Below are 17,644 nucleotides of genomic sequence, written 5' to 3'. Positions count from 1 at the left end.
TGTTGAAAGCCTAAGACCAGAAAAAGGAAAAACAGAGATTTGAAGACTGCTAGGAAAAAATCATATTAGAGTTACTTTAATAGAGACAAGTGAACAGGAATGAGTTGGATAAAGGCCTACTATATTTTTAACTTTTTATTTAAGTATCGTACAAGTACATATACACACATGTGCTCACATGTGCACATTATAAATGTACACCTCAATGAATTTTCACAAACTGGACAAATCAGCATCCAGATGAAGAAACCAAGCATGGCCAGTACTCTATAAGCTCCACTTAATTCTCTTCGAGTCACTACACTATGAGGGCAACCACTGCTTTCTCGTGGCATAGGTTGGCTTTGCCACTTTCTGAACTCTGCATAAAAGGAATGCTATGTTATATACTTCTTAGCGCTTGGCTCCTTTTGCCCAACCATTTCTGTGATTCATCCCTATTGTTGCAACTGCAGATTGTTCATTCTTATTGTTGTATAGTATTCTGTTGTGTAACTACACCATCATTTATTTATCCATTCCATTCTTGCTGGACACATTTCAGTTTGGGACTATTAAAAATGGTGCTGCTTTGAACATTACAAACATGGCTTTTGGTGACTATATGGATGCATTCCTCTTAGCTATAAAGGCATTCTATTTTGTATAAAGAAATCTAGGTAGCTCTATATCTGAGTATCAGTTGGAAAATCTTACATATTCTGAAGCCTTAGGAGGTCTCACAGAGTTCTAGTTATTCTGTATGTTGCATTTATTTAAGTGATTCTCAGACAGTGTCTCTCAAGAAATTTGAGTTTCCGAGTAAGACTGTTTACATAGCATTAGTCTTCCGCAAGGCAGCTCAGAAATAACTGTTGCAGCTAGCACTTCACAGGAGTTGGCTTTGTTTCTTTGTTGTTGATTGAGAGTGATATTTGAAAACTGATTTTTATTTTTGTGTGTGTAGAATTCCACAATTTATGCTACAATGAATCATTAAGTTTCTAAGACTTCTACCAAACAACAAAAACAAAGAAAATCATTTAGCTTAAAGGACTTGCACACTGATCTCCACAACATATGCCATATTTGCGGTCCCTGTTTATTCAAATAACGTACTAGGCATCAATGCTGTATTTCATTATTACCATGAATTTTAACAAATTGAGTACCCAGGAGCCAGATGGATGTTTTGCATATGTTGTAGGGCAAAGCAAGTTAAACCAAAAAAAAAAAAGAATTTATTGCTGTTTTCTCTTGCTGAGAAACATGCCATTGTTTTCATGTGTTGAGGGAGGATTAAAATGGCCTTGTTAAAACATTGTCAACAGTGCACAGTTCCTGGTTTCTTTGAATGAGGATATGTTTTCCTTTCTCCCTCAGAGAGGGAGTCACCAAATTAAGTGATGTGACATACTAAAGATTTTCCTGAGCAATTTTTCTCCTGTGATAGAGTTGAGTAACCACTAAAACTTTACTTGGATTTCCCTCTATAGAATAGGGATGGTGTAGGAATGGCTCCATCATGTTCCCAAGGTACCCTAATCCTATTCCTAGAGAGAGAAATCAGAAGGGAGTTTCATAATCAGGCTCTATTTGAAAATGAGTGTGTTAGATGGCCTCAATTTGAATATTCATCTAAATCTACACTATAAACAAAAAACAAGTCTTTTACAATAGCATCTTGTCTCTATTTGACCATAGTTCTAAGCCAAACTTGTCAAATGGTCCAAACTAATATTTAGCTTGACCCCTTTTCTGCTATTCTGATGTAACACATTCAGGTGTGCTTTGGGTTCTGGTAGTATTAACTATTATGTTTTGGGAATCCTTTCAGAAGAGTTTACTCTCCAAGGATCCCTATGGGCCCTTTCTATTTACATAGTCCTTTTATCCTAAACAGATCAAAATCAATCTTGTAAATAATTTTTCTGGTCACCTTGATTCTGTACAGAAGTCTACCAGGTAAGTTTAAATATTTCTCTCCCAGACTGCATAGAGCTCCGATTTCACAGTATTAGAATATTTTCCCTCCCTAACACTCTCTCTTCTTCTTTTCTACTATTCCATCTGAAAGTGTAATGATAGCTGTCTTACTCACTTGGATTTGTTCTGCCCTTTCCCTAGGGTACAAAGGACTTGTATGAATCAATTTAAATTGGCCAAAAGAAATAGCCAGAAACCTGCTTATGTTCAAATCCTCTGCCCTAATCACCAATATGGAAACCCCATTGAAAAGACCTGCACATAATCTTACATCCATTGCATTAAGGATGAAACTGCCAAATTGAAAAGATCTCAGCCAATTAAAATTGAACGCATTGCTCAATAGGGTGTCTGGCAGTTAGATTTGAAAAGGCTGCCTTTGACAAAGAAAAGCACTCCTTTATGTCAGGCTGTTTAGGGTCAGAAAATAACCCAAACTAGAAACAGAACTAAAAACTTATTTGCTTCAGTACTGACACCAGTTAAAGGAATTTAAAGAGGCTCCTATCCCAATATCTAATTATCCAGAATACAATATTTGTATACAGCAGAACCACTCTAATTCACAGTGACAGGGAGCTGGAGTTAGAGAATTAGTGAGTAAGTGAGCAAAAACAATAAAAATCAAGGCTCCTGTACAATGATATATACTTTGTTCATTCCTTTTGACAAGTGTAGTATGGTGTGAATTATTTATAGTAAATGCACTATAGTGCATTCTGTAAAGGTAATGAAGTCTTGCCAGTCATGGCTTTCTACGGTTTTCAGCCACTAAAAAAATAACTGAGGCATGATGGTAAAGGAGGAGTGGGAGGCTGAAGAGGAGGAATCATTTTGTATTTTGATAAATATTCACCAATAGATTATGAACTCCCAAGCTTCTTCTCTTTTGAATTCTAATCTATATAGAATGGACTTGGTTTAGTGAACTTAGTTTGGTGAGCTAGAGTAGATGGGGCTAGAGGGTGGGATCGGAGGGGAAGGATTAACCAAAAGATATTAGATGGCATTTCAAGATTAGCCACTAGCTCCATGTGGGATTTTGTGTATTCTGATTACTTTTCTTCATGTTCAGTGACCCACCTCAGGTAAAAATAAATAAATAAATAAATAAATGAATGAATAAATAAATAAATAAATAACTTTCATTCTTCTAGGGATGATAGATAATGCACCAAAAATATTTTTGGATTAAAATAACTATGTAAGAAGACAAGACATTAAAAAGGATAGAAGAGAACTTATATTCATTAAGCACCTATTATATATATGCATATATGATTTATTTTTAAAAAATGATAAAGTGATGTTCTCTTTCTCTTACAGATAGTTTGAGTGGTGAAGTGACACTTGCCCAAGACCCACAGCTGTTAAGGGGAGAGCTGGTCCCAGAGATGAATCAGTCTTACTGTAGAGTTCAAGCTTTTACCAGGCATATCTAAATCCAAATTCCAGCCTTGTTACTTAGTGGCTTGGGCAAGTTATTTCTCAGTATTTATCCTCATATTTAAAATGAGGAAATTGATAACCATTTCATATGATTCTGATGAAGGTTAGGGATAAGATGTAAAATGCCTGGCACATAACAGATTCTCAATAAAAATGGTGGAGCTAGTAGTATTAAGTACAGAGCAGTGGTTCAATCAAGTTCCATACAACAACCAAATCCCATGTTCTTTCCTAATTTACAACATGCTTTAGTGTCCAATAAGACATAATATGATATGTTAGGACAATGTACAGGGATTTAAACTCTCTAATGAAAGGTTTATACCATTGCCAAGCACCGTAACCAACCTGACAAATATAAAAGTGTGCATTATATTTTTTATATTGATATTTCTTATTTATGGCTCAAGTCATGCCATCAATTTTAAATCTTAGGACTAAATTAAGATCAAGGAAAATCTGAAAGTCACTTATCAAAATATGAAAATAATTCAAATCCCTTATTCTAAAATGCATAGTCGCATGCAAATGCTTAACATTTTATAACTTTAACAAAAATTTGCAAATCTCTTTACTACAGCAAGGTTTTTTTTCCAAAAAAATGTCAAAGAATGTGTAGCCATGTTTTCAAACCACTATATCAAATGACTGCTATATAACTTTATCCGGATATCTGCAGAACCTGTAAAACTCAAGAAGCCCAAAATTGAACTCAACATTTCTTTTGTCCTCACTAAACTGTTGGACCTACTATACCTCTTTTCATGTTGTGACTTAATATTATGATTATCCGCTTAGTCACATAAGTCAGAAATCTGGAATGATGCTTGACTGATTTTTCTCCCTCAACTGCCCCCTTATATCCAACCAATCAAAAAATCTTGTTTGTTTTCCTTCATAAGCACATTTTGAATCCATTCTTTCCTCTTTATTTTTACTGTCACTGTTTTAGTTCAGACTTTCATCATCTTTCTCCTGACCTCATAACTGGTTATTTTGTCTTCAGCATCATTTAAATCTATTTTCCAACTGTATTCTGAGAGATGTATTCAAGGTACAAATAAGATCATATCATTCCTCTACTTAAAATCCTATACTGACATGCCATCACCTATAAGAAGAAGTCCTGGCTTGTTATCATGACACACAAATACCTCCATCCTCCCCAACCTCATTTGCTGCCACTCCTGTCACAGGAGTGACCCCAGCCTCACAACCCTCATCATCTTCCTCAGATTACTAACATTCTAAACTCTTCACATGCGTTAACTCAGTGAACTCTTGCAATAACCTCATGAAAGAGCTTCTGTTTTTAGCCCCATTTTGCATGATAATAATACAAAACTACTTATTTGTTCCTACACATATATTATTTCATATTTCCAAACCTTGCTTACGCAGCCCTCCCTCTATCTCAACATCCTCCCCTTCCTCTCCACCTCACACTACTCTTCAAATGTTAGATTCCTACTTAGACTCAGTTTATTAATTTTCTCTTCAAGTATCCTTCCCTTATATTTTATTGCATTATATGCACATCTCAATCTCTGTATTTACCATTTCCTCTTAAAACACTGTTTCCCATTCCAAATTGTAAACTCCTTGAGAGCAAGCACTTAGGTTATTAATATAATGACTGACTACTAATAGATGCTCAATATGCATTTGTTGAAGTGAAAGAGAAAATGAGCAAATATTTCTGTCATAACATTCTATTCCTTGTCCCACTAAGGGGCATCTGGTGAATTATAATGTAGTTGAGGTTCTTAAGAATACTAATTACCACTATTCTGTAGTCTCCGTAGGTATTTCTACAAATATCATGTTTCTTATTAACCACACAGAGTCCTAATGTTCAAATCAATGAGCAAAAGGATCTAAAGAATGTTCTAAAACCCTTCTTTTTTATGCAGTGGAACTGTGAAAATTTTTCATCTGGATGGGATGCTTTTTTGTCCTTTCTCTTTTCTTAATCAACTCATACTCATCCTTCAAGTTTCAGTTTAAAAGGCAATTCTTCAAGGAACTCTTTCCTAACTCCTCTGAACAGTCATTAGTTATCATTATTACACGTATTTCTTCCTTTCCTTCCTCAAGCTTGTCTAAATAAAATTTTAATGAATATTTATATAACCATGTAAAGTTTTTTTGTCCACTGGACAGCATTCATACAGAAGTATACATCACTTATTTTTATTTCAAAACTGTCTCTCTCATAGCTAGCACCATTTATCCTTTCATTCATTCAACAATAACAACCAAAAAGTTGTTAGACACTGTACTAGGCACTGGGGTGATGCAGTGAGACAGGCAACATATCTTTGCTCTTACAAAGTTCGCGTTTTTAGAGAAAAGAGACAGGTTGTAAGCAAGAAAACAAATAGAAAATGTCAGATAATGATAAGCACTACAAATAAAATAAAAAACAGTATAATGTTAAGTAAAAATTTCAAGGATACTGTTTAAAATTGAGTAGTCATGGAAAGCTTCCCTAGGGAGATGCTTTTTTAGCTAGCACCTATTGGAGCTCAATAAATATTTGTGGAAAAAAAGACAAAAGGGAACAATGAGAGAGGAATGGGAAGGAGAGGAAGAAAAGGAAGGAGGAAAGCGAAATAGCTTCCTTGGTATATAATGTTCGTAGCAAAGCATTCATATTTGTGGATTCTTTATTAGAAGGTGAAGACTAATGGCATCTTCATCAGGGCTTGGTCATTAAGGGGCAAAAATAATGATGAAAAGGATATGTTTTTCCTTTCTGTTATTTAAAATGTAGACATTGTTCCAATTTGAATTATGACGAAAGGCAGCAATTCTGGAATTTTTGTAACCCTGATTTAATTGACAGTATGTGTGCAGGATTTTCTGGAGAAAGATGAAACATAGAAGGTCAAACATCTAATCTACCCTCTGATCTCACTTTTCAATGCTTCTAGAAAGCAAGTTTTTAACATGATGTGGAAAGGAATGTATTAAAATATTGGGAAAAGTCTCACCTATATCATTACATGAAAGTTTTATTCCTTGAGTCAGGTATAAAGCAAGGCCCAGTTTCTCCTCTGATACTTAGACATATGAGATATGTTAGGTCAATAAGAGCTCATTGGCTTCTGAAATCAAAGCCAAATCACCACATTCTCTATTTAGTCTTGTACCCACAGGACCTCAGAGAACACAAAGTCAGGGAGAATATCTTAGTACTGGTGTCGTTTACTTACTGTTCATCTCCAGACTTAATCCTGAAAATAGTTTTCATAGCAAGGGATGAAGATTAGCAAACATTGTTTCTAATATGATATGGTAGAGGAAAGACAGACAACTTTATAGGGAAATAAATTAAAATGTACTTCTCCTTACTAAATAATATGGAGCCCCTGTTTTGTATATAGCCATGGTGTACATACCAAATTGTCTTTGTGACAGTCCTTTAGACTGACTTGTAACCTTAAGCAAAAACCTAGGTTCTAAAATAAATTATATAGAAAGGGAAAGCAAGGAAGTTTGTGGGGAGGGGGGAATTACACCAAATGTAAAGAATAAAGAAACACAAATCAAAGGGAAAATGTCATATTTGGGGACTACAGGCAGGACTGGAAGAGTCAGAGCAGGGAATGAAAGTGACTTCATGACGGTGTGAGAGTAACATTTGCCAAAACCTTCAGATACTCCAACAAATAATACTATGAAAGTACAAATCATTATCATAACTGCATTAAGCTAATAATGTTGCACCCTCCTAGTTGGGAAAATATTTTGTATATAGGTAGTAAATTTTTGGATATAGGAAAACATTTTATTTAATTGGTGCAAATGTGATTGTTTCTGGGTATATTCCATTAGTATGCCTTAACCAAGGTGTATCCCTTATCAGGAGTGTCACTTAGGAAGTCCATTTAGGGAGCTCCATCAAGGAATTTTTCTACTCAATTCCTTGTGATCAAGTAGCAGGGAAATGGGTCCTAGTAGTTTTGGGGTTTCTTTGCATACATTTTGGTGGCTTATTGGAGCAGTTCTAATACAGTGGAGAATTTCTCATACGTGAGGTGATTCAGCCCAGTTAGCAGGAGGTAGAAAATCAGGCAAAGATGCCTTCCAGAGCTAAAGGGACCTCTTGGCATTTCCCTGGCAGCCTCTTGCTTATCATCAGCCAGAAACCATGTACTCATTAGGCTCTTGATGAAAAGCATCCCAAAGAAAATGCCAGCAAATTGTGGCACTCTACTGGCAGGAAATTAAAACTGCTCAGAGCAAGTGGAGCCAAGAGAGCTGTTGAAATGAAAAGTAACATCAAGGGTGTGATCACTGACTCACACAGGCATTCAGGATTTGGGATGTGGCTTTCTACTTCACTAGGGAAAGCATGAGGCCCTTTCCATTGTCAGCCAAAGTCAGTCTGACAGAGGGACTGACAGGTGGGGAGGTGGGCTCTGTGAATTAAACTTTGTTGTGCTTGGGCAAACACTAGGGGTATGGGGTGTTTTCTTTCCCCAAAGGTCTCTGTCCCAGGAAAAACAGAAAGAACACGATTATTTTTTTCCTACCCCCAATCACTTAAATGCCAATTTAAGTAAAACAAACACTCCAAAAGCAGCATGGGTCCTATTAGAACCCAGGGCAGGCAGATCGGAGGAGGCAGACAAAACCTTAAACTCTATGAATGGTACAGATGAAGGGATATTTCAATTCCAGAGGAATTTTTTGTTGCTATTGCAACTTATATCCTGAGGCTAAGATTGCCACCGTGGAAGAAATGATGTTCATCAGGAGGCAAGAGGCACAATGAAACCCTTTCAAAATTGGGTGTGAGAGGCAGGAAAATGGTCTCCCCAAAATAACCAGGTTCTAATTCTCAGAACCTGGAATATTTAACCTCATATGGCAAAAGCAAATTAAGGGTGTATGAAATTAAGGATGCTAATTATCTGACTTAAAATAGTGAGATTAGCCTGAATTATTCCAGTGGATCTGATGTAATCACAGGGGACCTTAAATTTAGAAGAAGGGGAGGAAGATATCAGAGTGATGTGAGTGAGAAGGACTCAGTCCAACATTCCTGGCTTTGAAGATGTAGGAAGGAATTAGGGTGGCTTCTAGAAACTGGAAAAGGCAAGGTAACATTTTCGCCCAGAGCCTCCAGAAGGGAACACCTTGATTTAGCCTACTGAGAACACATTGGACTTGTTACCTCCAGAACTGTAAGATAATAAGTTCACATTGTTGAAGCCCCTAGGTTTGTGGTAATTAACAACAGCAGCAACAGAAAACATATACACTGGGTATTTAGAAAATTGATGCAAGTTTCAAAGAGAGTTTCCAAATTCATTTACAATTTCTGGGGCAAAGTGGTAAGGCAAGAAAGCAGTGATAAGACCCAAAAGAGACATGCATGTGTTAGTACCATTAGGATAGTGCATACATTTTCTCATTTAATCCTTACAACAATTTTATGAGGATGTATCATCAGTTCCAATCAGTAGATGAGGATCTTTTTTAAAAGAAACTAATCATGCCCTTCACCTAATTAAGATTTTTATGTTGTTTCCCATCTCTCCTATTCTAAAATCCAAAGCTCTACATTGCCAGAACTCAAAGTATGGACTTTCCATCACCATTACCTGGGACCTTGTTAGAATAAGCTAAGTCTCAGGCTCCACTACAGACCACCTCAGTCAGAATCTCTGGGAACAACGTTCAGGAACCTGTGTTTCAACATGTGCCCCAGGTGATTCCTATACATACTAATGCAAAGGCTACTCCCCCTAATGTGCACTTACCTACTTCTTCATCAAATCCAGTACCCCTTTCACCCTCACTTACTATCACCAGCCATACTGGATTTCTTTCATGATGTTCATTCCCACCCTGGGTCACTTACGTTGTCTGTTTCCTCTGCCTATTATGTTCTTGCCATGTCTGCATCTTTGCCTATCGATTAATGTCATTCAGAACTTGGGGTTGGTTTTCCTCACTCTGAGTCCACAGAGTCCAAAGCAAAAAAGTTAATGGGACTGTTCCTATGATTTCATCATAACCTATATCTAGGGATTGGGAAAATCAGAGATCTACCAGGCATGGAAAGAAAGCTATGTATCTAAAAAGATGAAAACTAACTCTGGAAATTTAGGTTTTGCTATCAGTTGGTAATTGTAATGACAATGCTATTGTTGTTGCTTAAATCTGGTCTTAGGATGTTACCTTTGGAAACACATTCAATGCTAGCAAATATCTCAATTATTCTACCTCAGATCTTGCATGCACTGATAATTTGAAGTCTTTTTGGAAGGGAAAATTTGATACTCTCTAAATTAGTTAGGTGCATTCTGAACTAGGATCTTTTGTGATGGAGGCGCACTTAAGCTTTTTTCAATTTCTAAAGTTTGCCATTTTTTAAATAAGGGCTGTTGTTCTTCACAAGTCTCTTGGCAGGGTCTTTAGGGTTGACTTTGTTTTCCTTTTCTATAAATTAGCTTCAGTAAATTATTTTTTTGGTGGAAGCATAAAGCAGTATCACAATTTAGTTCTACTGAAAATCACTGGTCTAGTCAGAAGAATATTAAGCATTCTTAAACCTTTTCAATAATAAGACCATACCATGATTAATAAACCCCAAAATGTCAGAACTTTATTCCTGAGTCTTGTAGCAGTCAAGGGTAGCTATTTTCATCAGTCAATGGCTTTCTCCCATCCAGCAATTCAGGTGACCGCGTCATCCCCTAGAGTCTTGGAACACTCTGCACCCAGCCAGGAGACAGGGAAAGAGTAGAGAAGGCTCACCTGTTACTTAAAAGCCCTGACTTGGAAACGGCGTCACTTCTTCTCATATTACCTTGGTGATTAGTCACAAGGCCACAACCTGATGCCAGGAGAGTGGAGAGGGGGAAGAGGAGAAAAGTAGAGAAATGCAGTCCCTGGGTGGATAACCATTCACAGAGACAAAATTATCCTGTGAAAGGGGAGTACAAATGTGGGTGGGCAATTAGCTGCCATAGACAAAGAAAAAACAATGTAAATTATCTTAATGCCATGTTACTCTGCAGTTGCCAACCAAATGTAATGCCCAGTCACAGCAAATATATTGCTCCTTCCTGATTACCATATCTTTTCACACTTTTAATGGTGTCCTTATTTGCATCCATAGTACTTGTTATTTCCTCCTTTAGGTATTCTCATCAATCTTTAAATTACTTGTTCAATGTCTCTCTTCCTCACTAGACTGCGATTCTTGAGAGCAGGCTCTCTTATTATATCCCCCATACCCAATCTCACATAGTGCCTCATGTATAGTAGAATCTTAATACATTGCTTTGAATGAATGAATAAAAGTACTAAATTCCTGTTGAAGTATATTATCTTTTAGATAGTCCTATGTTGTAAGGTACCTCTAGTCATTTTTGGAATAGGTGGTAGGCTGAATAAATCAAGCAAAAACTAAAACCTTTTGCCCTTTTTGTCTTTCCATGAAGGGCACGATGCGATCGTCACACTCCTGAAGCATTATAAGAGACCACAGGATGAATTGCCTTGTAATGAATATTCTCAACCTGGAGGAGGTACCCCCTTTCTTATTCAGTGCTCATTGTTAATGCGATATTGCGCCTAAAGGTAAACCTGTGTTTTTATAATTTTCATTCTGGAGGTAGGAAGCAGAGTTTAGTCTGTGTCAAGTCAGCTTTACTTTAAGAACACTTAATGTCTGAGTACGGCTGAACATAAAGAAGTCTCCACTTAGGCTCTTCTCTGACTCACGAATCTTCAGTTCCTCCAAGTGTAACATCCCTTGGACTGGATGTTTATGAGGCTTGTGAATGACTAGGAGAGCCTGGGTAAGCTGAGAGCGGTCGTTTTCCATTTCAGTAATCTATTAAGGCAGGGCAGAGAATACTCACATCCAGACACAAATTAAATCTGCTGGTGTCTGCTAGACCCTGGATTTTAAAAAATCTTTTTACGCACTTTCTAAACAAACACTGACTGTACAGTTTCAGTATCCAGTATCCAGCCCTGGGCTTTAAGCTATAGTCTCACTCAGTTTCCTTATCAAATTTCTTTGGTCACCTGAACTTTTAAGTAGAAAAAAATGATTGCTTCTCTCAACTCTATTATTTAATCTGATTTCTAGATGGCTCCTACGTGTCTGTTCCATCCCCCTTGGGGAAGATTAAAAGCATGACGAAAGGTACTTTTAATATGGTACAAATATTCTATTTTATTACTATTGCCTCAAATATGATAACTTTCTATTATGTTTTCATATAACAAAGGATTTATATTTTACAAACCTAAGCAATATTATGATAGACCATTCTTTCCATAATTAACCTTACCTGCTGTGCTATTTTGTGTATGACCTCTAAGTTCATGGACATATAACAGTGAGAATTTCATATGAGTATTAAAGAAATATTAAACTCCCATAGCATTTAAAAACTTTTGTATATTTTCATAAAATATAAATTGTAAATATTAATATTTCTTTGAGAAGAATTAAGGAGAGGTTTGCCTTGGGGAAAAAATGTTGGAAAAATTAAATTATTTTCCAAAGATCCCAAGTAAGTAATGTTTGGGAACTGTTTTGAATGCATGCTGCATATAAAAATTAATTGTATTGGACCAGGAAAGTTTTTAAAAAAACAATTTGAGTGTAAATTTTTAATGATTTGAAATTTAAAGTCTTTTAAAATTATTCTTTTGGTTTGGGAAATTTCCCCTGAATTTTCCATATGCTGATTTCCTGTCACTTAATTGGCATGCTTTGAGGTTTAGTTTATGAGTATAGGTTGCAGGAATTGACCAGATAAGAGCCTTTATCAGAATGTGATATGAACTTTACTTCAGGGTTGCCATATCATGCAGGCAAGCTGATTATTGATCAGATCAGGAATAAACCTTTAGCCCTTGAAACAAAAATCAGGTAACAGACAGAAGACCAACGTGCTTTTAATGTAAGGGGGCAAGGATCAATTGTGATAAGGTTTTAGCATCCCTAAGTAGTCAATTAGAGTTGAAAAATCAAATGTTACTAAGGGAACACTGTTGCTGATTAAAGCACATGCATTCTTATTCTCTTAAAAAATAAAAGAATAATTCCTGTTTGCAGAGAAGGCAGATGTGCTCCTCCTAAGGGCTGGATTGCCTTCACATTTCCATCTTCAGCTCTCAGAAATTGAGTTCCATGAGATTATCGGCTCAGGTAACCTTAAAATATGCCAGTCTGCTTTGGTTCTGTGAGCTAGACATAGTATGTGCTTATTTATTTCTCTTAAACAATTTTAGGTTCTTTTGGGAAAGTATATAAAGGACGATGCAGAAATAAAATAGTGGCTATAAAACGGTAAGCAAGCAAACAAAAATTTGGCATCTAGGTAAGTTTGTAACCTTTGAGAAACATATGCATGAGTAGCTATTTGTTCAGATTCATCTGTTGACTGAGGATTTCTTGTCGCTGCTATTTCCAGTTACCGAGCCAACACCTACTGCTCCAAGTCAGATGTGGCCATGTTTTGCCGAGAAGTGTCCATTCTCTGCCGGCTCAATCATCCCTGTGTAATTCAGTTTGTGGGTGCTTGCTTGAATGACCCCAGCCAGTTTGCCATTGTCACTCAGTACATATCAGGGGGTTCCCTGTTCTCCCTCCTTCATGAACAGAAGAGGTATGGGCGCCTTGTTTTGGTTTATCATTTGACATGTCATAGAGTTACCCCTTTAACACCTCAGAAGATTTTTACTTTGTTGAGCCTTCATCTTCTGAAATCTCTGCATGCTATCAAGTGTGGAATTTTAAAGATGTCAGTAATGTGTGCCTAATAATTATGTTTTGATGGGTAGAAATACCTCTGTGCTTTCTTAATAGGAATTCAGTTGGAGGAAAATTCCAAAGAATTTCAATTGATAACTGATGTTCATAATAATTAGGCTAAATTTAACTGACCATTGGTAGCAAATATACTTATGTTCAGAATAAAATAATTACCACAGGTCCTAGTATTTATTTAAAAAGACAGAGTTTTTTAAAAGAATAGCTTACACCAATCTAATTTAAATTCACTTCCTAAATCTATGCATACAATAATTAGAATGTAGTTTCAATCTGTCAATGATTGAAGTAGACTCTATGTTTGTTATTTCAAAGAAATTAAGTATAATATTACAAATATTTTAAAGTTAAGTAGACTATTTCAAACAAGAAATGTTGGTATCTGAGTTGAGCTATAATTAATCATTATCTGATAGAGAAAAGCAATTTTCCCAGATTTTTTAAAATTTTGGCTTAACCTTCAACAAAGCAAAAAAGGCTGAAATTATACAGAATTATAAATCACACATATTATTTGGTTTCTTTTAGAAATATATTGGCCTTGACCATTTCATCCTCATTAAATCTATTTTTAAATTCTAGGATTCTTGACTTGCAGTCTAAATTAATTATTGCAGTAGATGTTGCCAAAGGTATGGAGTACCTTCACAACCTGACACAGCCAATTATACACCGTGACTTGAACAGGTATTCTTTTTTTCAAATAATAACTTTAGAATTGTGTAACAGACAAGGAGTCTAAAACAGATTATTAATGTAGATCAAGTTTTTCTGTCTATCCTGTGGGTAAGGAGACAAGCTACCATAATCCTAGACAATAGAAATTTTTGTAATTGCCTTTTGCAGGAATAGAAAGCTGCCTTTCAGGGATCTTTCAGAGCTATGAAGAATGTCCAGAAAGATTGACCAGCTAACTAGTTCTCAGGTCAGAAAACTCAGACCAAGGACTTAACTCAATGACCATTTATAGAATGTCATGTCTCAAACAAAGTCAGGTGTTCTAGGAGGATCTGATATAAAACTATCTGAAATGCCACTTTCATACTACCATCTTGGTATTTTTTGAATTAGTAAAGTCAGCCAAAACACAGTCCTAGTTTATGACAGAAGATACTTCCGTGTGAAATAAAGACGACACAAGAACAGAATCAGTGTTCCAGTGGTGAAACATCAAGGAGGTTCATTTATTTTTAAGCAACAGAACACTTTCTTTAAACAAAAACTCAACGGAAGGACAATACACAAAGTGGAGCAGCTTCAGTTGAAGGCAGGGTATGGGGTAGAGAAGTCTGTTCACTTTCCTTTTCCTACTGCCCAAGAAGGGTGATCACTGATCACCTCTATGGAATCCCAAAGGCACTTTGGAGAATGGTCAACCAGTGATCAGGTTTATGAAGCAAGGCAGACTATGCCAAATCAATAATTTTCAGTTCATGATTGTCAACAAGATTCATATATACAGTTGTTTGGACAACCTCCACAGTTCTGAGGTAATGAAATGTTAGTTAATCCTCTCAGTCTTTTAACTATTTAAGCACTACTATGTTTCAGTCTTTATGTGTGACACAGCAGAGTCTGCAAAGTGAAACTGCCACAGACTATTCTCGACGTGCTTTCATACACGAGCAGAAGGGCAACATACTTACACAAATATATTTCAAGGTCTAAAATAGAAGTTTCTATAGAAGAGTGAAAATTTCTGTAAAATTTCAGAAGGAAGAATATTATTTACTTCTGAGGAGATCACATACAACATCATGGAAGAGATGGCATTTCATCCTGGGGATAGATAGAATTTAGAAGAGCATCCCAGGTGCAGGGAGACATTAGGAAAACAGACAGAGGTCAGAATGTTAAGGCATTATATAAGAAAAAAGGAATGGTTTCATTTTAGTGTATGAAGATGTATTGGTCAGCAAAGGGGTACTGATGCAAAATACCAGAAATTGGTTGGTTTTTATAAAGGGTATTTATTGGGATAGGAGCTTACAGTTACTAGGTCATAAAGTATGTTACTTCCCTCACCAAAGTCTTTTGTCACATGTTGTAGCAAGATGGCTGCCAACATCTACCAGGGCTCAAGGTTCCTCTCCTCTCAGGGCTTGCTTCTCTTTCCTCACAATCAAGCTCTGCTGAGTGGTTACTTCCTGGGACTTCAGCTCAAAACTCCAGCATCAAAACTCCAACATCAAAATTCCAACTTAAAAATCTCCAACTCTGTCCTTTGCCATGTCTTTTATGTGTGAATACCCACCACAGGGAGGGGACTCAACACTCTACTGACGTGGCCTAATCAAATCCCTAATCATAATTTAATCATGCTCATGTACAGACCAGTTTACAAACATAATCCAATATCTATTTTTGGAATTTATAACTATATCAAATTGCTACAGAAGTACATGAATGCATGTAGGGTATGTAGTGTGTAAAGTGAAGTATTGGGAAAGAAGTGTAGGAAAAAAATGGGAACAAGGCAGAGATCTCAGAAAATGCCAGCCTAAGAGAGATTAGACAGTGTTCTGTAAGCAAGAAAGAGGCGCTAAGAATGTTTGAACTGCAAATCATAAATTCAGGGCTGCATTATGGAGAGATTAATCCAGCATCTGTGTAAAAGATTAACTTGAATGGGAGGACTTAAATTCAAGAAACTGGTGAGGCTGTTCCAATAATCTAGATGAGAAGAAATGAGAAACAGAATAGTGGCAAATGGAAATGAAAGGAAGAGACAGATACAAAAGACAGGAAAGATAAATCAGACAAGGACATGGTTGACTCTTAGTATTAGAAGTGGACATATACAGGACTCAATCTATTTATAATTATTTGTTAGTTTTCAAATGAAGGCTATTTCTTTCTGGTTATATATTGGTTCTTTTCATTACCTCTCTCTTCACAATAAGTGTTTATTTTAATAAAAAATTTTTTTCTTTGAGTTTCTATAGCAAGCTTTAAAAAACCAGATGTGGATGAATATAATAAATTAACATAGTAAAAACTGGCAATTTGTGGGTTTGGAGTCTGTCTGAACCTCAAATCAGAACCTACCCTCTTCTTTTCTGATTTCCAGAACTGAGCATAGTGTTTCATACAAAGGTGTTGTAGTCAGTACATTTGGAAGTGAAACAAACTCTTTGGGCACTTTTATGGATGTCTTTTCAGGAAGCAATGGTCTACCTGGTACAAGTAGGGCTACTTGTGGATATAAATCAACTAACTTGCCCAGTACTTCTCAAAATTTTCAAAGAAAGAGGTTGTTTGAGCTATTGGTCTGCCCACAAGAAGAGGACACTTCTGTGTTTGGGTATGTGGTTCTTGATTTTATTTCAGCAAAAGGAAAAAACTCTGCTTTTCTCCAGGCGGGAAGTGAAGCCTCCCAGCAGCTTCTAACCGTAGACAGGTTTGAAAGTTGCTTTCAATCTTCAGTATATACTAAGGAGAAGAGGTGGAGGGAATGAGTAAGGAACTTATTTTCAATGATTGATGATGATTGTGATGATAATGGTGATATCTACCATTCATTTAGCACTTTTAATGCATGCTCATATTTAATCATCACAAAAACACTAGCATAGTTATCTCCATTTTACTGATAAGGAAACTAAGATTATTAAGTCTAAGGTCCTATCCTTATAATATTCTTAATTCCACATTACACGGTCATGACCAAAAAATAAAAAACAAAACAAGAAAGTCAGAACAGAGACAAAGAAGGAGGCTGATTTATTGGATGCGCATCAGCAATTTTTATTAACCTGGATCCCTGTACTTCAGTCCTTAACAGACCCAATTTCTGTGATCCAAACCTTTTGCCATATCATTTCCTCATGCCTCTTGGTCTTGCTTTATTTCTTCTTTTGTACACCATATTCTGCAGGAGCAGAAGTTGCATCCAAGGCATGCAGATATGTTTTATTTGGTAGAATAATATTTAAATATTTTTAAATGAATATTCATTTAGGCAGGAATGCACCCTTCAATTTGTTGTATACCCCACCACCTTTTGATTCACATCTGGCCCAATTTATGCATTCATGTTGTATCTTGAAAGCCATGGTTTACGGCTAAAAGTTTTACAGCTCTTTACTTAATACTAGCAACTATCTGTATTTTCTTGAAAAAGTACATTTTCCACATTGTTTGACAGTGAAACCAAAACATCTCTACAAACATGAATCAAATGAATGGTCTACCTCTGTAAGTATGCAGTATAGTTAGCATACTGTATAACAACACTATAAGAACTAAAGTGGTGGTACCTCACATCACAGAAGCCATGGCACTCCCTAACAAACCTACAGCTTCTCTAATAAAAGTGGATTAATTAATTAATTTAAAATATTAATCACATGTTTGATATGAGCCAAGGTCTGTGCTATGCTCTGTAGATTCAGCTGAGAATGACAGACCCTAGAA

General features: G+C 36.3%; 1 protein-coding gene across 2 annotated transcripts in view; it reads left to right on the top strand.

Annotated features, from left to right (window-relative positions):
- The window catches only part of TNNI3K (TNNI3 interacting kinase), a 423,099-nt gene that overhangs the window by 218,450 nt on the left and 187,005 nt on the right, over nucleotides 1–17,644 (top strand). For both annotated transcript variants that reach the window (XM_058303361.2, XM_058303360.2), the window contains 6 exons: nucleotides 10,878–10,964; nucleotides 11,534–11,590; nucleotides 12,512–12,604; nucleotides 12,688–12,745; nucleotides 12,870–13,064; nucleotides 13,811–13,915. In XM_058303361.2, the coding sequence (XP_058159344.1) occupies nucleotides 10,878–10,964; nucleotides 11,534–11,590; nucleotides 12,512–12,604; nucleotides 12,688–12,745; nucleotides 12,870–13,064; nucleotides 13,811–13,915 (595 nt within the window). The remainder of the gene's footprint in view (nucleotides 1–10,877; nucleotides 10,965–11,533; nucleotides 11,591–12,511; nucleotides 12,605–12,687; nucleotides 12,746–12,869; nucleotides 13,065–13,810; nucleotides 13,916–17,644) is intronic.

This window comes from Dasypus novemcinctus, chromosome 9, assembly GCF_030445035.2.
Source record: "Dasypus novemcinctus isolate mDasNov1 chromosome 9, mDasNov1.1.hap2, whole genome shotgun sequence".
Classification (NCBI taxonomy): Eukaryota; Metazoa; Chordata; class Mammalia; order Cingulata; family Dasypodidae; genus Dasypus; species Dasypus novemcinctus.
This window is presented reverse-complemented; position numbering and strand designations above follow the sequence as displayed.